This window comes from Lynx rufus, unplaced genomic scaffold, assembly GCF_022079265.1.
Source record: "Lynx rufus isolate CCGP_SWC_20201006 ecotype Redwood Valley unplaced genomic scaffold, mLynRuf1.p SCAF_16, whole genome shotgun sequence".
NCBI lineage: Eukaryota > Metazoa > Chordata > Mammalia > Carnivora > Felidae > Lynx > Lynx rufus.
The window spans coordinates 8686928-8710732 of NW_025814830.1; the positions used below are offsets into that span (position 1 = coordinate 8686928).

The 23805-nt window shown below is 54.7% G+C and overlaps 4 protein-coding genes across 6 annotated transcripts; 2 read left to right on the top strand and 2 right to left on the bottom strand.

Moving 5' to 3' along the window:
* The first annotated feature begins 1412 nt into the window (after positions 1 to 1412).
* ZNF428 (zinc finger protein 428) lies at positions 1413 to 9258 on the top strand. 2 transcript variants are annotated; one of them, XM_047077925.1, is made up of 3 exons: positions 1413 to 1613; positions 4135 to 4339; positions 8592 to 9258. In XM_047077925.1, the coding sequence occupies exons 2-3, from the start codon at positions 4264 to 4266 to the stop codon at positions 9092 to 9094; spliced, it is 579 nt and encodes a 192-aa protein (XP_046933881.1). In that variant the 5' UTR covers positions 1413 to 1613; positions 4135 to 4263; the 3' UTR covers positions 9095 to 9258. The 2 variants fall into 2 exon arrangements, with proteins under 2 accessions (XP_046933881.1, XP_046933882.1); XM_047077926.1 differs by lacking the exon at positions 1413 to 1613 and adding an exon at positions 1763 to 2064.
* On the bottom strand, positions 4299 to 6341 carry SRRM5 (serine/arginine repetitive matrix 5). The gene has a single exon (XM_047077924.1). It carries the CDS (start codon positions 6339 to 6341, stop codon positions 4299 to 4301), a length of 2043 nt encoding a protein of 680 aa, XP_046933880.1.
* Positions 9259 to 16022: 6764 nt separating the features above from the next.
* ZNF576 (zinc finger protein 576) lies at positions 16023 to 19101 on the bottom strand. Of its 2 annotated transcripts, XM_047077930.1 has the most exons (3): positions 18506 to 19101; positions 18181 to 18281; positions 16023 to 16750 (listed from the first exon to the last, which is right to left on the bottom strand). In XM_047077930.1, the coding sequence occupies exons 2-3, from the start codon at positions 18263 to 18265 to the stop codon at positions 16323 to 16325; spliced, it is 513 nt and encodes a 170-aa protein (XP_046933886.1). In that variant the 5' UTR covers positions 18266 to 18281; positions 18506 to 19101; the 3' UTR covers positions 16023 to 16322. The 2 variants fall into 2 exon arrangements, with proteins under 2 accessions (XP_046933886.1, XP_046933885.1); XM_047077929.1 differs by having other exon boundaries at positions 18181 to 19101.
* A 17-nt stretch (positions 19102 to 19118) lies between these two features.
* IRGQ (immunity related GTPase Q) lies at positions 19119 to 23501 on the top strand. Its single transcript, XM_047077928.1, has 3 exons — positions 19119 to 19263; positions 19714 to 20245; positions 21470 to 23501. Exons 2-3 carry the CDS (start codon positions 19716 to 19718, stop codon positions 22827 to 22829), a joined length of 1890 nt encoding a protein of 629 aa, XP_046933884.1. The 5' UTR covers positions 19119 to 19263; positions 19714 to 19715; the 3' UTR covers positions 22830 to 23501.
* The last annotated feature ends 304 nt before the right edge of the window (positions 23502 to 23805 follow it).

A 23805-nucleotide genomic window follows, 5' to 3' on the forward strand; every position in this document is an offset into this window, starting at 1 on the left:
ATTTCAGCTTGCCACAAGTACTCTTAAGATAAAATGCAGAGTGAGGGGATGGGGTACTACTAATTTATTATAGAAAACTTCAAATACAGAAGTAGACAGGACTATGAAGTCCCATGCACCCTTCACCCCAGCTCCCACAACCATCAACTCGTGGCCAATCCTGCTGTATCCACAATCCTGCTCATTTCTCTAATGCAAATTCGACGTGCCGTCTTTGAAAGAACAGGAAGAGCCTGTTTGACACCTGTGCCAAGATATGAATGATGAGCCAAAGATCAGAGGGAAAAGCATTTTCAGGCAAAGGGAACAGCAATGGCAAAGGCCTGAGGTGGTAGGCACTGGTGTTTGAGGGGAAGTAGAGGTACACAGGGGTGGATAAAGAGGTGAGTGAAGTCAGAGACAAGAAGGAACAGACCACATGTATAGCCCCTGGGCCATGATAACGTTTAAGTATAATGGGAGCTCTTGAGAGTTTTGAGCTAAAATATAAGTCAAATATAAAAGCCTGGAATACTGCAGTGGCCTCCTATGGCGTCAAACTGTATAGTCAGAGCTCTTAACTCTACCTTTAGGAGCCTTTCCCCTCTCTTAATTCTGTTTCAGGCATACGTAGCTGCTATCACTTTCTCAATCAAACCATGCACTACTTTTTGCCTGTAGGCTTCTGCCCTTGCTGTTCCCTGTGCCAGGACTCCTATTCTATAGTTGGCTTCTGTTCATCCTTGGCTTAAAGGTCACCACCTCTTGGAAGCCTTTCCAGGCTGGGGCAGGCACTTCCCTCTGGCTCCCACAGCTTCCTATGCTTCACTCATCCCAAATCTGACCACTCTGGGTTGTGGTTCTGATTTTGTGTGGATCTTCTTCCTTTGATTGGGGTGCCAGGATAGGGGCCAGGTATGTCTCGTTCCTGCGGAAACCACGGTGCCCACCAACACAGGGCTTGACACAGACGACGACAATAAATATTTCTGATGGTGGTGGGGGAAGGGGTTTGTGAGAGTTAGTAAGTGTCTTGGCCATTGCGCCCCCTCTCCGGATGCAAACTGACGCCAACTAAAACAAGGCCACTCGCTAGTCCGCAATCCGTAAGCGCATGCGCTTTGCTCAGGCGCGCCCCCCGCCACCCCTCTCCCCCTATATGCTAATCACGACGTTCGGGAGTACAGCCTCTCCGGGGAATATGCAAATCACCCCTTCAGCGCCGTAGGGCTCCCATTGTCCCGCGCTAAGGTTATGCAAATAAGCCTCAAATCCAAGATCCAAGTCTAGTTGGCGCCCCCAACCCCTAGCTCATCTCATTTTCTGTAAGGCGCGTTCCTGCTTGCTCACGCACGCGCAAGCCTCGCAGTTTCTAGTTCCGTCTAGCTGCGGACTGTACCAAGTAAACCTGGACAGCAAGGGGCAAAGTCCGGAAGCCCCTGCGCGGGCCTAGTCGATGGCCCGACTCGGAGAGCCCCTCTCCCCACTGTGCAATGGGAATGGTCCATCTCGCCGCGCAAGCGCCCTAGGCGCTTCACGCTGCTTGTACACCCTCCTACCCGACTTGCAGCGCACGCGCAGAGCTCGGGCGTGCAGCCGCCGCCGCCGAGCCAGAGCGGGGGCAGCTAGTGCCGGTGAGTGTCCGGGATAGGGATAGGGGTGCGCGGGGCATGCTGGGAAGCGGGCGCTACGGCACCGCTGCATGATGGGAGTTACGGCTCCCATCACCGGGGCGAGCTGGCAGCGGTCTTGGCCCATCATGGCCGGAGGGCGAGACCCAGGCTCCCTTTTCTCCCCCAACACGGCTCCGTGCAGCCCTGGGGCATCCTGGGGAAACGGGACGCCCCGCCCTAAGGCATTGTGGGAGTCGGTCTGCTAGTCGTTATGGGCCTGGTGCATTCTGGGAAGGATTATTGTAGCTCCTTTTGGGAAACCGGCCCCTTTTGTCACACACCTTCCGCTCAGCATCTTGGACGCTTGGAGTGCTTCGACGCAGAGCACCTTGAAAGGCGGTCATTATAGGCCCAAGGCATCCTGGGAAGAATTGCCGCAGGGCATTGTGGGAACTGGTCCTTATTGTCTGTTGTAAGGTTTTGCTCTGGCCTCCTTGCCCTTCCGTTGTGGGAACGGGTGCCTTTTATGTTCTCACGGGGCATCTTGGGAGTTGGTTGCTGTAGGTTCAGACTGTAGTGGGGTCTTGGCACTGTGTTTTCCCTGTGGTAGCGAGGGAGTGTTATTTATAACCCTTTAAAATTGTGGAAACCAGTATGGCCACCATAGTCCTTATAGGAATGGGACTGCACCAAAGAATGCTTCCACCTAACATCTGGAGTACGCTGGAAGGGTCCTTGTGTGATGTGGGCTTGGGGGAGGGTAGGCTGGTCTGGTGAGCAATGTCTCCAGGTAATCTCCTGGGTAGTCCTGATTGTAGTGTGTGGTTGCCAGGTAACATAGAACATCCACTTAAAATTTGAATTTCAGATAAATAATCTTTTAGAAATGTTTATCCCAAATACTGCTTGGAACCTGTGTATATTAAATAATTTTCTGTTGTTTATCTGAAATTCACATTTAACCTAGCATTGTCTGCTTTTATTTACTTGATTTGGCAAATTATCCTGGCTTAAAGTAGAACTCCTCAGTTAAATGGGACCCTACAGGCAATAGGGTATTATAAGAACTCTCCTCTGCCAGTTATGAATCTTCTGTCCTTAAAGCCCAGATTCAGGGGTGTCTTTAGAAAGCTCCTTTACCACTGATACCAGCCCTCCCATGCCTCAGCCTCCTCCAGGCTTCACTTTTAATCTTTTTTTTTTTTTTTTTTTTTTCTGGTCCCCAGCATTAAACTTGACTTCCAGACTTTGAAGGGATTGTGTATTTCCCATCACTGTATACCCAGTACCCAGCACGGGCCTTGGCATAAAGAGGCGTAGCTGAGGTTGCCAGTCCTTTCACTGACTTGCTCTTCCTAGCTCTTTACTGCCAAAGATTACAGTGGAAGACAAAAGAACTGCTCTGTGTGTGTGTGTGTGTGTGTGTGTGTGGCGAGGTACTGGTGAAGAGGGATAGGAAGGAAAGGACTCAGAGAAGGCTTGGAAGAGGTGGAGGTGGTGTTTGGACTGGGAGGAGGTACAGAGGTTCTTGTGTTTGAGGTGGGCTTTGGAGAACGAGTAGGAGTTCTCTAGGTAGACGGTGGGGAAGGAGGACATTCTAGGCAGCAGTAGCAGGATTTGCTGAGACCCACAGATGTGAAAAGTCCTGGTGTGCACAGGGAGAGATGATAAGTCTGGAATGGCTGGGGTGTATAGAAAGGGTTATGAGTGGGAGTATTAACAGCCACTGTTACTGCAGTAACTGCCACATACCAGTGGTTTATATCGAATGAGCCCTACTGAATCTTCAAAAAAAAAAATTTCAGCTGAGGGGCCATTTATGAGAGGTAGAATCACATGGCTTCAAATCCTAGTCCACCCATCAACCAGTTGGTGTGACCTTAAGCTACTTGTTAACCCTCTCTGTGCCTCAGTTTCCTCATCTGTACAAAGGAGACAGTCTGTCTCAACATAGTTATAAGGACTGCATGAGTTAAGCCCTGGAAGCTCCTTTTGTACTGAGAAGGAAACAGGCTAGAGAGATTAGGTCCTTTGCTTGAAACTACACAGCTAGAATGTGGCAGACTTGGGGTTCAGACCTGGACACCATCTTGCCAAGGGATAGAACTAGGGCTGACACGAACTGGGGCGGCCATACTGCCTGTTTAAATACTGAAATACCTCTAGCCTGATTAGTATATCACCACTACGTCAAATAATCCCTACCCCCAACTGCCACTTTGGACCCTCTCCCAGCCCCCAGACTTTCCCACAGTCCAGCAACCAAAGCGTGAATTCCTGGATAGGCCCCTGTTCCACTCTCAGTTCTGATTGGTGCCCCTGCTAGTACCCGCTGCTAAATATTTGGAATGTTACCTTTCCCCATTCCGCTGAACAAGAACCACAGACGGCTTTGTTGTCCAGATGGGGAAATTAAGATCTACAGAGGAGCTGGGGCTATCTTTTCCTTTCCCCCAGCACTGAGCACACAGTTGGGCCCTGAGAGGCAGGTGCTATGTAAAAATTTATTGAGTCACCACAAGCCTTTCCTTCCCCTGTCCAGCATCCCGCTCTCTTTGCTGACATCCTGCATTGGAGAACTTGTGGCTGAGGTGTGGCTGTGGAGAGCTGGCCGGGGAGGGACACTGCCTAGCTGCTCCTCTGCTCCTGTCTCCTGTCTCCTCCCCTGGCCATGACAGAGACCCGTGAGCCAGCTGAGACTGGGGGCTATGCCAGCTTGGAAGAAGACGATGAGGACCTCTCTCCAGGTGAGGCAGCCTTAGAGATGGCGGCGTTACCTTGAATATCATCCTGGTTTGGAATTGGGGCTCCACTGAGAAATCTGGAGGGGGAAGGGCACCTTGTCTTGCTAGGTGTTCTGTTCTGACTGGGACTATGTGCCCTGCTAGTGGAATCCTTCTGGCTGAGACTTTTGGGGGTTGTAGATTGGCTCGGATTGCTCTTCTTATTAGGGGTTCTAGATCGGCTGTGGTCTCTTTCGTTGCTGGGGGTTCTAGATTGGCTGTGACCTCTCTGGCTAGAGGTTCTAGATAGGCTGTGATCTCTCTCCTCTCTGGATTGGCTGCAATCTCTTTCTTTTCTGAAGGTTCTGAATTGGCTGTGATCTCTCTCATTTCTAGGGGTTCTGAGTTGGCTGTGGTTTCTCTCTTTTCTGGGGGTTCTGGTTTGGCTGTGCTCTCTTTCACTGCTGGAAGTTCTAGATCGGCTGTGATCTCTTTCTTTGTGGGAGGTTCCAGATGGGCTATGACTTCTCTCCTGGCTGACTGTTCTCGATCGTCTGTGATCTCTCTCCTGGCTGGGGCTTCTTTCCCTTCTGGGCATTCTATATTGGTTATAGTTTCCCCCCTTGCTGTGGATTCTAGATTGGCTGTGTCTTCTCATCTGACTGGGAGTTCCTTTCCGGGTACGACTTCGTGCTCTACTGTGACTTCTCTTCCAACTGTGACTTCTCACCATACTATGACTTCTTGCCCTTCTGGGCATTCTAGACCAGCTCTCACTTCGGGTCCTGCTGGGGGTGCTAGACGGGCTCTCACTTCGGGTCCTGCTGGGGGTGCTAGACTGGCTCTGACTCTGGTTCCTGCCGGGGGTGCTAGACCGGCTGTGACCCTGGGTCCTGCTGGGTGCAGTATCCTGGTTGTAACTCTTGAGCCTGCTAGATACTTCACTTGGGCTGTAACTCCATTCCCTGCCAGGGGTGACCATCTGACTATAACTCTTTACCCTCCTTGATGTTGATGGAGACTGGCTGGAACCTCTCTCCTTGAAGGGAGTTCCAGCGGGGCTGTAACTCTTTGCCCTACTTGGGGTTATAGCCAGCCCAGAACTCTTCCCCATGCCTGAGGCTCCTGGTGGGCTGTAACTCTTCTCTCTGCTCACACTTCTAAGCTGGCTCTTATTTCTTTCTCGGTTGTTGTTTCTAGGCCGGCTGCAACTCTTGCTCCCACTCTGCTTTTTCTGGGAAGTAGGAGTTCTCATCCTGTTGGGCACACTTGGGGTGGCACCATGAGTTCTCATCCTGCTGGTAGTGCTGGCTCTGCTGGGTGACCTCTTGGAGCTGCGGCTTCCCCTTCTTCTGGGAGTTCTGCCCCGGCTGTGTGTGCCCCTCCGCTGGTGGAGTCTTACCCCACTGACCTTGCTGGCCTTGGTGTCGGTGCTGGCCTTCCTCGCCCTGGTGTCGGTGCTGGCCTGGCTGGCCCTGGTGTCGGTGCTGGCCTTGCTGGTCCTGGTGTCGGTGCTGGCCTTGCTCGCCCTGGTGTCGGTGCTGGCCTTCCTCGCCCTGGTGTCGGTGCTGGCCTTCCTCGCCCTGGTGTCGGTGCTGGCCTTCCTCACCCTGGTGTCGGTGCTGGCTTTGCTGGGTGTTCTTGTCCCATTGCGGGCTCGGGACTTGCTGCTGGACTGTTTAGAAGCAGCTGTCTTCGTACTTGCCCGCTTGGGAGACCTAGAACTGCTTGGGCTTGTGACCGAGTTAGGGGCTGTTGATGGCTTGGTGGGCACTGAAGCACTGTTGGGCTTTGCCGATTTGGTGGTCTTCAAGGAGGCAGGAGGCTTGGGAGGCACGGGGCACATCGAGGGTCCAGTGGATGCTGGAGACGTGCTGGGCTGTGAGGGTCTCATGGGTGGAGAAGGCATGGTAGGTACAAAAGGGCTTGTGATCCTGAAAGTCACAGTGGACATCAAAGACCGGTAGCCGTGGACAACCACCTGACTGCCTCTCACAGGCCAGCTGCATGAAGTCATAGTGGGCATTGAAGCCCCTGGAGGGTGGGTGGTGTGAAGTCAGTGGTAGGAGGAGAAAGAGGGGTGAAGGCCAGAGGGGTTGCCTCCATGTTTGGCCGCCATTCAGCGAGTATCTTCTGAGGCTGACTGGGGATGCAGCGTTGCTGGGGACATGGAGATGGGTCAGACCCAGGTCCTGCCTTCCCGGAGTCTCCAGGTCACTATCCAGGTGGTCAGGATATGTTGGGGTTTGGAGGGGGGGGGGCAGGGGCAGAAGTTCCCAGACAAGAGACACTAACCACCTGAGGCATGGAGGACCTCACAGAGGAGGTGACGTGTGAGCTGGGACCTTAAAGAGGAGCAGGGGTTTGCTCTTATAGAAGAAAAGGTCACCAGGTGGGGGAAGAGCAGAGCCAAAGGCCTGGAGCGATGGGGGAGATCAGGGCCTCGGGCCCCCCTTGTTCACTCGACCCGCACGTCCTGGGCTGGGCAGTGTTGGGGACCCCAAGATGAGTCAGACCTGCCCTCAAGGGGTTCCCAGTCTGATGGGGGAGACCTGTTGGGGCCCAGATGGCTACAGCCTCTAGGACAGTCACAAGGGGAGACGCTGGGCCAGCAGGAGCCAGGGTGGAGGGGGCCACCGCCATAGACGACAGAACCTATTCAGGGTCCTAAAGGATGAGTAGGAGGTCGCCAGGTGGCCAGAGTGGGGAACAGCCTTCCAGGCAGAGGGACAGCAGGACAGAGGCAGAAACAAGAGAGAGAGCTGTAGGGAGGGACATTAGGCCAACATTTATAACCCATTCTTCTAAGCTGGGTGATGCCGGGGACCCAGCAGTGAGTCAGACCCGGCCTGCCCTCCCTCTGGTCTGGTGGGAAAGGACTTTGTACCGGCACAGCCCTCAGGGCTGGGTGAGGACAGCCAGAGGGCAAAAGAAAGTGACTGGCTGCCTAGGAGACCTGGGACAGTCTCACTGAGGAGGGAGGCTTCCTACGGGGTCCTAAAGAATGATGTGGAAAACCTGGCTGGGCCACTCCCAGCAGAGGGAACAGCGCATGTGAAAAGCCTCAGAACAGGTTTGACAAATTGAATGAACGCCAGGCACAGAGAAGGTGTCCTGGATGCTCAGGATGCAGCAATGAACCAAAGTCCCTGCTTTGGGGGACAGGCAGTAAACACATGAGTAGATGTCACCTGCAGTAAGTGGAGGAGAAGAACAAAGCGGTTAAGAGCGTAGGGGGAAGGATTGCTGTTTAGACAGTGTGACCAGGGTGAAACTGAGAAGGTGACACTTGAGCAGACCCGGCGAGGGGAGGGAGCAAGCCTTGTCTATCTGTAAAAAAGGTAGCAAAGGCCCTGAGGCAGGTGTGTGCCTGCAGGGTTGAGGAGCCCCGAAGAGCCCAGTGTGGCTGACTCAGTTCTCACAGGACCCTTCTGGGCTGCTGGAGGAAAGTGAGGAAGAGGGGCCAGGATGGACACAGGGCAAGGCTGTTGCAGTCCTAGGGGATGCTTTTGGCAGACTGGTGCCGCTGTGGTGGGGACTCCCTCCTCCCAGACCCAGGCTCTGCATGCACTGGTGTCACCCTTTCCTGTATGGCGGTTTCAAATCTTTTTCCTTTTTTAACCTAAACTTGTCCTAGACGTGTTCTGCATGCTCATGAAATCACAGCAATAGATCTGTACTTGCAAATCAATATGTTCATTCATTCAACTGCACACACACACACACACACATTTATCACACATATCATATATGTATGTGTTTTAATTTGCTTGAATCCTGTTCAGGTGTTTGTCTTCCTAAAATGATCTGGCGTAGGCCACCGCCCGTATTTAGCTTTCCCTGTTAGAGCTGTGTGATTGGAGGCGAGTGAGTCGCCTAACCGCCCTGTAGCTCAGTTTCCCATTTATCACTTAGGGATGACAACAGTGCGTCCCTCAAAGGGCTGTTGTAAGGATTCGGTAGGTTAATATAGAAGAACAGGGCTCTTAAAGTAGCAGTGGATGCTGTTACTGGTACTGTTTTTATTACTGTTACTTTGTCCTTCTTAAACCCTGGAGATGCAGTTCTTGCAAGACATTCATCTGCTTAATACACAGACACTGAGTGTCTGCTGTGTGCCAGGCCGTGTTCCATGTGACAGGGATTCTTCCATGGGGAAGGGCAGGGTTGTGTCCTGGCTGTCCCCTCCCTACTGTGGTGAGTCTGAATGGGGCCCCGGGAGGGGCACAGCCCTGTCCTCAGATGCCTCTGACTCTCCCTGTCCATCCCCCTACAGGCCCTGAGCATTCCTCTGACTCTGAATACACTCTCTCAGAGCCAGACTCCGAAGAGGAAGAAGATGAGGAGGAGGAGGAGGAGGAGGCCACTGACGATCCTGAATATGACCCTGGCTACAAGGTGAAGCAACGCCTGGGGGGGGGCCGGGGGGGCCCGTCCCGCCGGGCCCCCCGTGCAGCCCAGCCCCCGGGCCCCCCAGCCCAGCCCTGCCAGCTCTGTGGCCGCTCACCCCTTGGGGAGGCCCCACCAGGCACCCCACCTTGCCGGCTCTGCTGCCCTGCTACAGCCCCCCAGGAAGCTCCAGCCCCTGAAGGCAGGGCCCTCGGGGAGGAAGAGGAGGAGCCGCCTCGGGCTGGGGAGGGTCGACCAGCTGGGAGGGAGGAGGAGGAGGAAGATGAGGAGGAGGAGGGCACCTATCACTGTACGGAGTGTGAGGATTCCTTCGACAACCTCGGGGAGCTGCACGGGCACTTCATGCTGCATGCCCGGGGCGAGGTGTAGGCAGAGCCCCCCACCCAGGGAGCTTGGCTAAAGGGGTGGGGTGGGAGGAGGGGGCTGAGGAAATTGGGGTGGTCGCAATGGTCATGTGGGACGGGGGTACCGCCGATCTGTGTCGTCTTAGCAGTAGATGTGTGAAGGCCAGAATAAAAGCCAAATTCTGTGTGTGTCGGTCCAGCGTGTTTGGTGTGTGTGCGTGCATGCATGTGTGTAAACGCTTGAGTGTGCGAGGCACGGGGCCTGGGGCATTTATCCCTCCCCCTCCCCCCTCCCCTGGCTCCTCCCTGGGGGAAGCTTAAGATCACTGTTGCCAAGACTATTAACATTTACTAAGGGCTTATGTTCAGGTGGCTTCCGTATATTTAACTCATAGACCCGATGACGTACAACACAACGGTTTTGCACTCATGTAATAGAGTCCAGGGTGGGTGTTTCCAGTAGGTGGGCAACCCTTCTCCATATAGTGATTTGGGGACCCAGGCCATCCCTTAAGCCTGCTGTCGTCCACATGGTCATGGCTGAGTGGCCGTGGCCTGGGTCCTGCCGGTGGAAGAGGACGGTGAGCCTGGAGAGGTACACGTGATCTCGGACAGGCCCCCTGCCTGCAAGTAGCACAGCCTGCTCCTAGTTACGTTCCTTTGCTGAGAAATTCGTCACATGACCACAGCTCCCTGCAAGGGAGTCTGGGAAAGGCAGGTCTAGCCAGTGCCCAGAAAGCAGAAAACGGTTTGTGGAGGACAGTCGATGTTCTCTGCCACTGCCTGAGAACCTTTACAAAGAGGACTTTAATTATAATCAGAGCTGTGCTTCCCGGGTGCCAAGTGCCAGTCCAAGAGCTTTATATATATTGACTCATAGAAGTTGTGTATCTAGGAACTTACAAAAATAGAACCTTAATTATAATTACAGTTGCCATTTCCCCAGCACTTCCAGAGTGCTGCATTTTATTTGCATGAGATCATCAGGTCCTTAGAATAACTCTGTGAGGAAGGGATTGTGATCCATTAATTCATTTAAGCAGTATCTTCTGGGTCCCTGCTGTATGCCGAGCATTGGGAATTTAGCAGTGAGTAACATAAAATCCTTGTTCTCCTGGAGCTTACATGGGGCTGAGGCGGGGGGTGGGGGGGTGCAGTGGGCAGGGCCACTGGTAGAGACAGATAGTAATCAAGCTGGAGGGAATGCTGGGTGGTGGTAGATGCCGTGGAGAAGAATAAAGCAGAGAAGGGAGAACACTTCTGGAAGGCGGTTGCCATTTTAAATAGTATAGCCCTCCCTGAGGAGGTGACAGAGACCAGAGAGAGCGAGGGGGCTGTGCACTTGGGTGGGAGGAGGCAGGAGCCTGCCACCTGTCAGGGCAGAGCTGGAAGGATGAGGGCAGAGGGGAGCAGGGGGCCAGCTCCTTACAGCTCTGTTGAAACCTTGGCTCTCGCTCTGAGAAGGGACGTGCTAATTCATAGAAGTTTGGCACCAAAGCTCCTTTGAAAATAGAAGCCTAATTATAATGATAGCTGCCATTTATTGAGCATTTACTGTGTGCCAAGCCCCGTTCTAAGGCGCTTTACGTGTGTTAACTCATAGAAGCTTGGCAACTAAGAACCTTCAAGAATAGAACCTGAATGACCATAATGGCCATCATTAAATCAGCACTCACGGTGGACCAGGCCCTGTAAGCGCTTTGTATGGACAATCGCATCGGATCCTTATGAGGTAGGGGCTGTTATTTATTTATTCATTCATTCAACAATGACGTATTGAATACCTTCCAGACGCAGGCACTATTCTGGGAGCTGAGAGTAGAGCAGTAAACATGATGAACAAGAATCCCTGCCTTTGTGGAGGTTCTATTATAGAGAAGACAGAGACTTAGATATTTAAGTAAAATATATAAAAAGTATAGAACGTTAGAAGGTAGTAAGTGCTGTGGAGAGAAACAGAGTGGGTGGGGAGGCTTGTGTGTGTGTGTGTGTGCGGCAGTTCCAAAGAGGGTGGTCGTGGAGGCTTCAGGGAAAGGGGGACTTCAGGCAGAGATGGGGAGTAGGGAAGAGTGGGGCCCCTGCACTGTCTACAGGAGCAGTGAGTGCAAAGGCTCTGAAGTGGGGCCCTACTTGGGATGTTGGCGGAAGAACACTTAGGGCATGAGACCCGTTGCTGAGGAAGGCAGGGGAAGACTAGGGGAAGGGCAAGGTCAGGGAGAGGCAGAGGGCCGGGCCCTGTCAGCTGTTGTACCAGTTTGGGCTCTGCGTCCCATGTCTGAGTACTCGTCGTAGCCCTTAGAGGCACAGGGGCTATTATCGTGACCATTTCACAGCTGCTCCAGCTAGGGCACAGGGAACTTGACTTAGCTGCTACAGGTCGGTCACACGGCTAATAAGCAGAACGCAGCTGTGATTCCAGACGACTGCATGCGGTGCGTACCTTCTTAACCATGAAGCCACATACCAGAAATGGCAGCCTGGCTCTCCACAGCCACCGTCTGACTGGCCAGGAGCGTGTTTGGTCTCCATAGAGTTACTGGGGTCTTCTAATCATGTGGGTTACCAACATTTAAAACTGGGCAGATTTCACCTCAAAAGGGAGGTTTTTTGGCTTCCCTTGAAAATCGTGAGGTCTCGATCGCTGAGCCCACAATCCCAAGGAGCAGTAGCTTTCTGGAGCTGAGGAAGGCTTACCTCCTGCTAATGGGCGTTCCCTCCAACGTGCCCATTCCTCAGCATGTGGCATCTGGACCCCTCACACCTTGCCTGCTTCACTGCTTATGGTACCCTGCTTGGCCACAAAGAGCGTTTGCATCCTGATGCCTGTTACAGGATCTCATACCAAAGCATCTGTCAAAGCCCACGCTTTTCATCCTAGAAGCTCAGAATCTGGGAACCTGACATTTATCCACTCTTTGAATTGAGACTTTCATAACCATCACAGCTTAACATCAATGAATCTCAGAATCGTCAAGGCAGAAATCCACAGCTCGTTAAAACACCACGGATGGATTTTAGTTCCTGGAGCAGCATGCTTAAGCCCTCTTCTGCCCTGAGACAGGGCTTTGTTTGTTTGTTTGTTTGTTTGTTTGTTTGTCTGTTTGTTTTTTAAACCAGACTTTATTTTTTTAATGCAGTTTTAGGTTCATAGCAAAATTGAGGGAAAGAGACATTTCCTGTGTACTTCCTCGCCCCCACACACGCATACCTTCCCCTGGCATCCACATTCCCCACCACAGTGGTCCGTTTGTTACAACTGATGAGCCTATATTGACACAGCATAAGCACTCAATGTGCATAGTTTACACTGGGAGTCACCCTTGGTGTTTGTTGCACCTTCTGTGGGTTTGGACAAAGCGTAATGACCTGAGTTCATCATTATAATATCATAGACTGTTTTCACTATCCTAAAATTCCTCTTGTGTTCATCCCCCGACACAATCCTTGGAAACCAATGAATTTTTTTTTTTTTTTTTTTTTTTTTTTACTTTCTCCATAGTATTGCCTTTTCCAGATTGTCATATAGTTGGAATCGTAAGACAGGGCTTTCTAAGCATAGATGTAGAGAATTATCTGTTCATCAGGAAAAATTCCTAAGGATATGAGAGGACTAGGAATCAAGAGACCTAGTCTGCTGCCAGGGTCGGCGGTGGGGGCGGGGGGGGTCATTCAGTTCCCCAGGGCCTGGTTGAGCTATGGAAACCAAGCTAGGAATTCCAAAGAGAGAATTGAACACAGGGGATTGGGTGTGCAGCTGGTTGAAGGCTGAAAGCACGAATGTGGACAGTTGAGGCCCCCAAGATATTCGTGTCTGCACAAAGCTCCCACCTCTAGGACCGGGCACAGAAAGAGAAGGGACATTACCAGAACCCAACAGGAGTTTGGAGGGACAGGCCATGTGCGGCTGTACCTACACCACAAGAGAGGCACAGTACCTTGTGCTGAGGGTGTAGAAATGCACTGGAGCCTGAGCTGCTGCTGTTAGAGGGATTCCAGCAGCCCAAAGTGAGGGGAGTCCCTTCCCCCTCTGTCTACCTTCTGCCCAGACCTCTCTTGGGCAGAACTTGAGGAAGCCAGCTCTGGAGGGAATCTGGGAAATACAGTTGCAGAAAGCCCAGCATTACAGAGCATCATTGGGAGGGCTGCAGGCCGAGAGACTCTAGTGGGCACAGTCGAGCATTTTTTTTGAGCCTCTGCAGTGAACGTTGTCCTAGGTACTGGGGAAGTGAGGAAGACACACCGCCTGCCCTCAGGAGTTTGGATTCCAGAGTATGGACACAGATAATGACACGCACAAGTGGGATAGTCCCAGGTGTTGAAGGGTGCTAGGAAGAAATAAAGCCAGGGTGAGGTTCAATGGTGCTACTTTGGCCAGGCAGGTCAAGGAGGACCTGTCTGAGGAGGTGGCATGTGTAGAGTCCTGAATGATGTAGAGACAGCCTTGTAAAGTTCTGGGTTAGAGCACTCCAGGCAGAGGGAACAGCAAGTGCAAAGGCCCTGAGGCAGAAGCCAGCCTGGCATGTGTGGCTGGAGTGTAGTAAAGGTAGAGCAGAGAGGGAGTTGAGACTGCTTAGCGGGTGGGGGCCCCATCATTGTTGGATTTTCTGGGCCTGGGTAAGGTGTCTCTGGATGTTATTTATGGAATCTCTTTGGAGGATTTTATTTTTTTTATTTTTTTTTTATTTTTTTTTTTAAATTTTTTTTTTTTCAACGTTTATTTATTTTTGGGACAGAGAGAGACAGAGCATGAACGGGGGAGGGGCAGAGAGAGAGGGAGTCACAGAGTCGGAAACAGGCTCCAGGCTCTGAGCCATCAGCCCAGAGCCCGACGCGGGGCTCGAACCCACGGACCGCGAGATCGTGACCTGGCTGAAGTCGGACGCTTAACCGACTGCGCCACCCAGGCGCCCCTCTTTGGAGGATTTTAAATGAGGAGCGATATGAATTGACTTACACAAGGGGTGGTCTGTAGTCCACTGGAGGGGGCAGCAGTGGTGGCAGGTGCAGGGGGAGCAGTTAGGAGAGCGGCTACGGGAAGGGCCGGTCAGACTCGGGAATCTAGTAGTATACAGTTGACCAATCTGACGGTAGTGGTGTAGGTGGGGGCCGTAGGAGTCACACTGGCCTGTTTTAAGGTTTTGAGACTCCTATTTGTCACCATCCAAGTGATTGTCTCATGGTTGGGGGGGCGTCTGGGGTTTGAGCTGAAGATAAAGATTTGGAAGTCACCAGTGATGCTATTTAAAGTCCTGGGAATCTATGACATCTGGAGAGTGGAGAGAACAGGAAGAACACAGGCAGGGTGGCTGTCTGTCTCAGGGGAGCATGTGTGATTAGAGCCTTAGGTTTGGACATCTGGTTTGGAAACTTCTGGGCTGTCACCAGGTGCAGAGGAAATATTTGGCTTTGGTGAAGCCGACATTTTTGGGAAAAGTGATGGCCAACTGACTCCAACCCAGTTTCCCCACAAGTCACCCCAGCAAAGAGATCCAGGCTAGCTAGCCCTGCACGAATCTTGTACAAATACACACACACACACACACACACACACACACACACACACAGCCCCCTACTAGAGGTAGTATTTCCCAGGGTGGGAATCCCGGTTTCCAGGCTCAGAGTAGATTGTATGTCTTATCACTTAGACAAGAGGTCAGCAAGCTTCTATTATAAAGGGCCAGATGGCCCTTTACTATTTTAGGCTTTGTGGGCCATACGGCCTCTGTTGCAACTACTCCGATCTGCTGTTCTATGCTGCAAACAGCCTGTAAGTTACGCTGCCTGTGACGGAGACCAAAAATAATGGTTTAAACAAGATAGAGGTTTATTTCTCTCTTCCATGGTAGTATGGAAGTGGATCTTCTAGCGCTAGGATGAGGACTCCGTTCTGTGGAGTCAACAAGCGACGCAGGCTTCTGCTGTCTTGTTCCTCTACCATGGTCCTAGGTGGTTGGGTGCCATGTCCACACTCCGGGCGGAAAGGTACAGGAAAGGCGTGTCCCTCTCTGAAGCTTGAGCACTCTACCCAGGAAAGAACCTGGGTCACAGGGCCACACCCAGCTGCAAGGGACTTTGGGAAATTGTGTTTGTAGCTACCACGTACGTAGCTAAAAATTGGGGGACAGCTATCAGTCTCTACCGTGTCCCCGCTGTGGGTTTTAAAAACATCCATCAGTTCGAATAGGATCTATAATTATTGCATGCAGGACACCGGCCATTGACTCTAAGGGCAGGGCAGGTCACCCAAAGTCCTGACCACATTCAGCAGTGCCCTGGAGGGACACTCCACGGGGTTAGGCCTTTCAAGAGCTGAAAATAGGATCTTAATGGGAACTCTCCCAATGTTGGCCAAATACAACAGGAAACAGAAGGTATCTCTGTTTGATTCCAAACCAGATTCCCTGCAGGGCCACGCCAGCTCTGACCTGAGCTCCCCCTTCTCTGTGCCCTTATATTTCCTGGGAATATCTGCTCAAAGGCCAGAGTTCCTTGTTTAGATATTTCAATACAGACCTTTTCTGTTCTTAGATACTATTTGTTATTTTATTCATGTCATCTCACCTACACCCAGAAAAAAATACTCTAAGACCAGAATGGTACATAAAATTACTTAAGTGGGCAATTAATTATCGGGGTGTGTGTGTGTGTGTGTGCACCCGAATCCACCCAATATCATGGCCCCTCTGTGAGTGGGAAAGACTGATGGGGGATGGAGTGGGAGGAGATAAGAACTTGATTACAACCCCTACATGACTCACAATACAGCTCCCAACTTGGCTGCCCCATCCCCAAAGGCCCACGTTGCTGCACATCTGGGATCCTTCCAGTGACATTACAGTCCCACAACACCTCGCCTTCCCCTCCCCCATTCAGGCACAAATCTGGGGGAACTTGTTCCTACGGCCCATGGCATCCATCTGGGAAGAATTAAAGGTGATTACACAATCTGTAGCTAGTTGTGATTTCAAACTATTTAATTGGGAATGAGGGCGATACAACAATTTTCCCTTTTGCTTGCTTTTTTTTTTTTAAACAAAAGATTTCACTATTGTCTAATTTCACTGTATCCCTGAAGGCCTTTGTGTCCTTCAAAGACTGAAGCTCTAGATGAGAATCTTCTGGGTCCTATTTATCAGAAGTGCTTTGCCTGTCCCGGGAGGGAAGCAAATCCTTCCAAGGCCCCCATCCTATACCAGAGGTGGGTTCCAGCAGCCACAGAACCCCCGCTGCCCTAGGGAGGGCTTAACCTTCACTCAGAGCTCCCCCCGGGCATGCCGGATGTAGTGTTGATGCAGCCCAGCCTCCTGGGCAAAGTCCTGACCACACTCAGTGCAGGCGAAGGGGCCAGGAGGGGTGCGGGTCTCATGCGCCTGGCGGTGCCGCCTCAGAGAAGCAGCCTGCCCAAAGGTCTTGCCACAGTCGGGACAGGGGAAGGTAGGCGGGGCAGCGGCGGGTGCAACTGGCACGGAGGGCCTGGTGGCTGGACCGTGGCCACGCTGATGGGCGATCAGGGCCTTGGAGGAGGGGAAGGAGCGGGCACAGGTGAAGCAGATGAAGAGAGCCCCCTGCAGCTTCTGGGCCACGAAGTCCGCTGGGTGCTCCCGCTTCATGTGACGCTCCTGGAACTTGGAATCGGCGAAGGTGATGAGGCAGCGGGTGCACTGCGGGGCCCCCAGGTGGCCTGAGGGACGTGGGGAGAGGTCGGGGGAAGCCAGCAAGAGTCACCAGGACCTCTCCCGAGCCCCAGAGTCATGCCAACAATTCACATTCAGTGCTTACCACGTGCCAGGCTCTATGCCAGGGCTGGACAGTGGTCCAGACAAACTATTACTGGGCCTGTTTTATGGATGAGCAGACTGAGGCTCGAAAAGGTGAGGCAACCTGCCTGCAGTCATGAGGCTAGGTATGAAATGAACTCATGGAGTCAGAACTGGAACCCCGGGGGTCTGCCCTTCCAACAGAGCTGTGAGCACAGCCCCTGGAGCGAAACTGCCTGGAATCGAATCCCGGATCTACCTCTTCCTAGACAAATACAGTAGTTTCCTCATCTGGAAAATGGGGTAATGACCCTATCAGAATCTACCTCACTGGGTGGTCGGGAGGAGTAAATGAATTACTTTATATAAAGTGCTTAGAACAGTGCTACACAGTGGTTTGCAGTTACTGGTGCTGAGAAAGGGAAGAGCAGCCGGGGCCTTCGTACCTCCCTCCCAGAGAAGATTCAAGATTGCCAACCTGTCTTTTGCCTGTGCTTACTGGCAACATCCAACCCACAGCAAAACCCTTCCTTGAAGCCTTCCCCAAATCACCTACCACAAAGCCCCAATCCTAGGATAAGTCCTAACTCTTACTGAGAAGCCTTCACAGTGCCCCAGGGTGCCTGTGCTTCCTTAGCTGCTATTAGCAATAAACCAACTTGTTCAACTGTAGGCGTGTTCCCGGTGGTCTTTGGCTGGAGGGCCTTGACAGGGTGGCGGCTCATTGTTACAGATAATCTCTTTGCCTCAATTCTCTCACCCGAAAGTAACACTTAACCAAGTTCAAAGGGTCTGTCCGGAGGACTGAGATAATGACGGTTTAACTCATAGAACACGCCTGGCATGTAATAAGCATTCAGCAGAAACTGCTGCCACCATTCTGTCGAACTGGCTACCTTGGTTAACATCAAACCTTCCCTTTCTCTGCCGCTAATCCCCATAACAACGGCCGAGTCACCGGAGTAGCCGCAGCCTCTTGTGACAGACTGGGAAACCCAGGCCCAAGTCACACTGAAAGTCTGGGGGCCAGTTGGGACTGGAACCTTGGGCTTCCTCTCAGTCTCTGCCCTTTCCCAGTCACATCTCCCACCCCAAGCCCCTCTGGATGCTACTCTGTCCCTCTGAACTGTGGCCCCTTGAAGCTAACATGGATAGATCAGAGTGGGTACATCTGAGCAGAATAAGAGTAAGGGTGGAGTGTGGCGGTTCCCGGTAGGGCGGCTCAGAAACCATTTGTTACAGCCCCTCCCCAGCAGGCAAGTCCTTGTAACGCCTTGGACATTGAGATGCTACGCAAACCCTTTTAGGAGCCTCAGCCCCTGCACCCCACCCTCCTCTGGCCAGCAGCACTCACACACGTCGCCTCCTGGACTGCGGGGACTCCTCTCCTTGGACGAATCCTGCTGCTCCATGGTCTCTTCAGGATGCGGGTCCTCCATAGTGGCTGGGATCCCTCTGGTCAAGAGTAGCACGCATGACAACAGTAAATCAAGTGAAGTCGCTCATCTGTCTACAGCGTTAAAGGGCCGCTAATCCTATGACCTTTGACGGGCTCTCTTGCCCTCGTAAGACACCATCTTCTTGAACTGTAACCTAATGGAGCTCTGCCCTAGAGAAGTTTCAACCCTCCCAAGAGATTCGACTCCCTAGGTTTGTGACACCCCTTAGAGCCTTCTCACCTGTGTGCGACCTATGACCTACATCAAACTAATTCCCTGAACTCAGGGCACGGAACCCTGGATCTCTGACACCAGCCTCGCCCCCGTCTCCCACGTGTCTTGAGGCAGGTAGTGGCATCCAGGCTTTAGCTCGCCTCTTCCCCGGAGGCATCTTTCTCTGACATCCTGTAACTCTCCTTCCACCCTGAGCCCCCGCCGCCCACGCGCGCCTTCAACCGCGGCGTCCCGCTGCCCCCGAGCACTGCCCTCGGGTCCCTCCTCCCGAGGCGGGTAGCCCAGGCCTCTGCTTTTCTCCAGGCAGCAGAGGGCTGCCTTTCGTTGCGCCGGTCCGTCGCTCGTCACAGCGCCGCCACCCGGAGGGAAGCGGGGTAGGGCCCACCGAGGCTCAAGGTCCCAGTGGCCTCCATGCCCTTTCGCCTGAGGAGCCTCTCCAAGCCGAGATGCCGGATGCCATCCGGCAGTGATGCAGTCGCGCCAACCGGGTCCTCAGAGTAACGGGAGGGGTCCTTCTCTGCACTGGAGTGCGTTATGATGACGTGCCATGACACCCTTGCCGTACAGACCTCAGCTTCTGGCGCACGTGTGGCTAGGTGCTCATGGAGCGCAGGCGCTCTGGTTCCCTCATTGTTCCGAGCCCCGCGGGCTGCAGGAGCTGAGGAGCGGGCGTACGTCTGTTGCTTTGCGCAGGCGCCGCGAAGGGCCGTATCCCCGAGGTCGCGCTTCCAAGACACACCCCCTCCTTAAAGGACTGACGTCAGGTAAGAGCCCCTGGAACGTGTCTGGACGTTCCCAAATCCGGGCGCTCTCACCTCTTCGGCCTCCGTCCGCCGGACCCTAGGGGCGGGGCTTCTCAGCGGCTGATCAGCCGTCGCCAGCTGTGCTCTCGGGTGTGCCGGCTTTTTGCCCGGTTAGTGATTTGGAAGGGAGGAGCGGGGGATAAAAACATCTTTGTGTCTGAGGGAGGAGGGGCTGGAGGCCGGATCTTTGAAACAGAAAGATAAAATGTATCCAGAAAAAGGGCGGACAAGACGCCCGGATCTCTGGGGAATAGATAGGGCCTGGGCGCCGGATTTCTGCCTGGGAGTGACACCCAAGAATGGAAGGGGACAGGGTGAAGGACTGAAGTGTGACACCAGAGTGGGATGACTGGGAAAGGAAAAAGCTGGGTACTCCCTGACCCGTGTCCGCCCCACCCTTTTGCTTTCCAGTTATGCCACCGCCGCGGGGCGACGTGACCGCCTTGTTCCTGGGGCCTCCGGGCTCTGGAAAGTCCGCTCTGATTGCAGCGCTGTGCGACAGAAATGTGGAGACGATAGAGATCCCCGAGGGACGGCCGTACTCAGGGATCCCCAGCCTGCGAGCGGCGGGCCCCGGCCTCTTCCTGGGCGAGCTGAGCTGCCCACCCGCAGCGCCGGGGCCCTGGGCGGCGGAGGCCAATGTGCTGGTACTGGTCCTGCCCGACCCCGAGGGGAATGGGGAGCCCTTGGCCCCAGCGCTGGGAGAGGCGGCGCGGGCCGCCCTGGCCCGTGGGACCCCTCTGTTGGCTGTGCGGAACCTTCGTCCTGGGGATTCACAAAATGAAGACCAGGCCCGGGATCAGACAGCGGCCCTGCTGAACAGCGCGGGGCTGGGGACCGCGGCTCTCTTCGTGCTGCCGGCGGACTGCGGCAGCCGAGATGACTGTAAGGAATTGGAGCGCCTGCGGGTGGCGCTGCAGAGCCAGGCGGAGGTGTTGCAGAGGTAAGCGAGGAGTTTCCCGGTGGGTTGGAGACCGGGTCCTTTAGACCCAGAAGACGTTCTTTGAGATCCGCGAGATCCCACCCCCAGCGAGTTTGGGGCAGGCCTTGATCGGATAGCTGCGGGAGGGCCAGTTCTCTCGTCCAGGTCCCGCCCCTCATTGCAGGTTTTGCGGTCACCGAGGCTCTACCCCAAGCCAGTGCTGAGTGCTGGACCCTTTCCTGTCTTCTAGGCCCCGCCCCATCCAAGGGTCAGCTAGAGGTTCAGACCTGTTCTCCAGGTTCAGCCTCCTGTGAGCGTTCTGAGGTCACAAGCCCTGCCCCAGTGAGAATTTTCGGAGAGGAACTAACACCCAAATAGCAACGCCCCCCCCCACCCCCGCCCCGGGCAAAAGTTTGAAGGAGGGCTCATTCAGCACACAAGCTTGCGATCGCCGCAAAAATTTTACCCAAGGGTTCACTCTTTCCAGCACTCCTCATCCTCCACACCATCAGCTTGGTCGTCAAGCTATACCAGTCCACACCTTCAGTGAGCCTTGTTATTTCTGGGTTAGCTCTCCCACTTCCTTTCAATAACCCCATCTTGTTTCTGTGCCCACTTGCTGCCTACCTCCTGATTTTTTCCCCCCAACCCCTGGCCACCACCTATTTCATAGTCAAACTGAGGCTCGGTGCTCATTTTTTTTTTTTACCTTAGCCACATCTCCTTGATGAGCACTAGTAGGTGAGGCTTTCCCCGTCATTGGCTGTTACTCCCCTCCTTACACCTAGTCTCAGCAAAGAGTGCCCTGGTGACCTTGCTCCTGTCGACAAGTGCTCCGCTTTCCTTTAGTCCACAATACAGTTGCAGGTCTGTCTTGGCCCGAGCTCGACCTTCTGTGAGTTTTGCTTGGCCTTTCTTAATCCTGCAGATCCCTTGGAAAAGGCCCCCCTTGCCCCGCCCCCAGCCTCAAGGCTGAATCCAGGGGATGATTTAGCAGGTTCCCCTTTTTAGACTCTTTTGGAAACCTGATCTCAACCAACCCGCCCCATCCCTGCTTTAAGCCCTGGTTTCTTTGTGCTGTACCATCAGTCTGGCCTCTCCCTTTTCCTGCTCCCTCTTCTTTCAGAGATTATTCGGGGAAAACTCCACCCCTCGTCATCGTAGCCTAGTCCTGTCCCCAGAACTCAGCTCTCTTGCGTTTAGATCCTCTTCTGCCCTTTATCCTCTGTCTTCCTGTCCCCTCAGGCTCCTGCCACCGGCTCAGGATGGCTTCGAGGTCCTGGGTGCAGCAGAGCTGGAGGCTGTGCGGGAGGCCTTTGAGACCGGTGGCCTGGAGGCGGCACTGTCGTGGGTTCGCGCTGGCCTGGAGCGGCTGGGCAGCGCGCGGCTGGACCTGGCCGTGGCCGGCACGGCTAATGTGAGCCTTGTGCTGAACACGCTCCTCGGGTTGGATCCCGGCGATCCAGATGCGGAGCCTGTTTTCATGCCCGCGGGGCCCACACCCTACCCGGCCCCGGAGCGTCCCAATGTGGTGCTCTGGAATGTGCCTCTGGGCTCCGCGGGCATTGCTGCCGCCCCCCATCCCACCCACTACGACGCCCTCATCCTCGTCACCCCGGGAGCGCCCACTGAGAAGGACTGGGCTCAGGTTCGGCCCTTGGTGCTGCCAGATGCACCGCTGGTCTGCGTGCGAACAGACGGCGAGGGCGAGGATCCAGAGTATCCCGAGGAAGAGGGAAAGGCAGAGAAGCCCGGCAGCGAGAGCTTAGAGAACGCTGGCGGAGGGGAGTTGAAGAATGCACGCGGTGAGGGAAGGGAGAAACGTGGCGCTGGATTGCAGAAAGGTAGCGGGGAAGGTTCAGAGAAAGCAGGCAGCGGGGAAGATTCAGAGAAAGCAGGCAGCGAGAGTTTGCCACGTGTTGGCGGCGGCGCGAAGAAATCGGGCAGTGGGGACTCAGAGCGTGCGGCCGCACTGAGTCCCGAGGATGAGACGTGGGAGGTGCTGGAGGAGGCACCGCCACCTGTGTTCCCCCTGCGGCCCGGCGGACTCCCGGGGCTCTGCGAGTGGCTGCGGCGCGCGCTGCCGCCCGCCCAGGCGGGGGCGCTGCTGCTGGCGCTGCCGCCCGCGTCTCCCCACGGGGCCCGGATGAAGGCCGCGGCGCTGCGGGCCGGGGCGTGGCGTCCGGCCCTGCTGGCTAGCCTGGCGGCGGCGGCGGCGCCCATACCGGGGCTAGGCTGGGCGTGCGACGTGGCGCTTCTGCGGGGTCAGCTGGCGGAGTGGCGGCGGGCGCTGGGGCTCGAACCCGCGGCGCTGGCTCGACGCGAGCGCGCGCTAGGCCTGGCCCCTGGGGAGCTGGCGGAGCGGACGCGCTTCCCGGGCCCGGTGACGCGCGCCGAAGTGGAGGCGAGGCTGGGCGCGTGGGCCGGCGAGGGCACCGCCGGGGGCGCGGCGCTGGGCGCGCTCTCCTTCCTGTGGCCCGCGGGCGGGGCGGCGGCCACCGGCGGCCTGGGTTACCGCGCGGCGCACGGCGTCCTGCTGCAGGCCCTCAACGAGATGCAGGCCGATGCCGAGGCGGTGCTGGCACCCCATGTGCCCGCGCAGTGAGGGGTGGGATGAGGGCCGGGGCTTCCGGGCTCCCAGCGTCCCAGCTGCTTGGCCCCGCCGGGAGCTGAGGACTCCCAAGTTCCGGTTAGAGGGAGGGGGGGTTAGGGATACAGGCTCTGGCCTGGGATGTCTCGGCCACTGGGGTAAGGGAGCTGGGGGGCCACCGCTCAGAGTCCCGGATGCTTGAGGGGGATGGGGGCTCTGACTACTGATTGGGATGTGTGGCTTGTAGTCACCCGAATTCCTGGGTCCTGAAGGGGAATAGAGTCTGGGGGACAGAGCCCTTGGTTTCCCTGGGGACCACAGGGCATGACAGCAGACTGTCCTGAAGGAAACTGAGGGGTCGGCCTCCTAGAAGGGGTTATATCGTGGTCTTCAAGGGAAAGGAAACCGGGTCTGTTGGTCATCTAGCCCCCTGGGGAGGGAAAAGGTGAAAGCCTGGTCTCTACCCCAATAGAGATTCCAGTATGGAGGATGGGGTCCGGGTACCCCCGGGAGCTGGAATCTTTGGATCCTCTAGGCTTCCTGGAGGAAATGGGTCTGCATCCAGCCTCCCAGCTCCTCGAGAGGCAGTGGTGTGGAATCTTCATTGGGGGTCTCACACTCCTGGCTCCCAAGAGGGCGGTAGACCTTGGTTTCTAATTCCTTGGTGGTGGGAGGTCTCCATCTACAGAGGGGAACAGGGCCGGGGCGGGGGAGGGGGGGAGGGTTGTGCGAAAGAGCTGGAGAACAGCTCTTGGGGAATAGGTAGCTAATATTTGTTGTTCTAGGGGCCTGGCGACCCAGATTCCTTTCCCAGCTGTTGTGGGGAGGATGGTCCCACAAAAATGAAGAGGGGGAGGCAGGAGGTCTGGGCATGGTGGGGCCTGCGGGTAGCCAGAGACTGGGAATGAGGCCTTCTGGGTGTGGAAGGGCAGAGACCTCAGAGGTCTCTCCCACAAATCCCTTAGGGATTTGGATCCCAGCAATTGCCTTT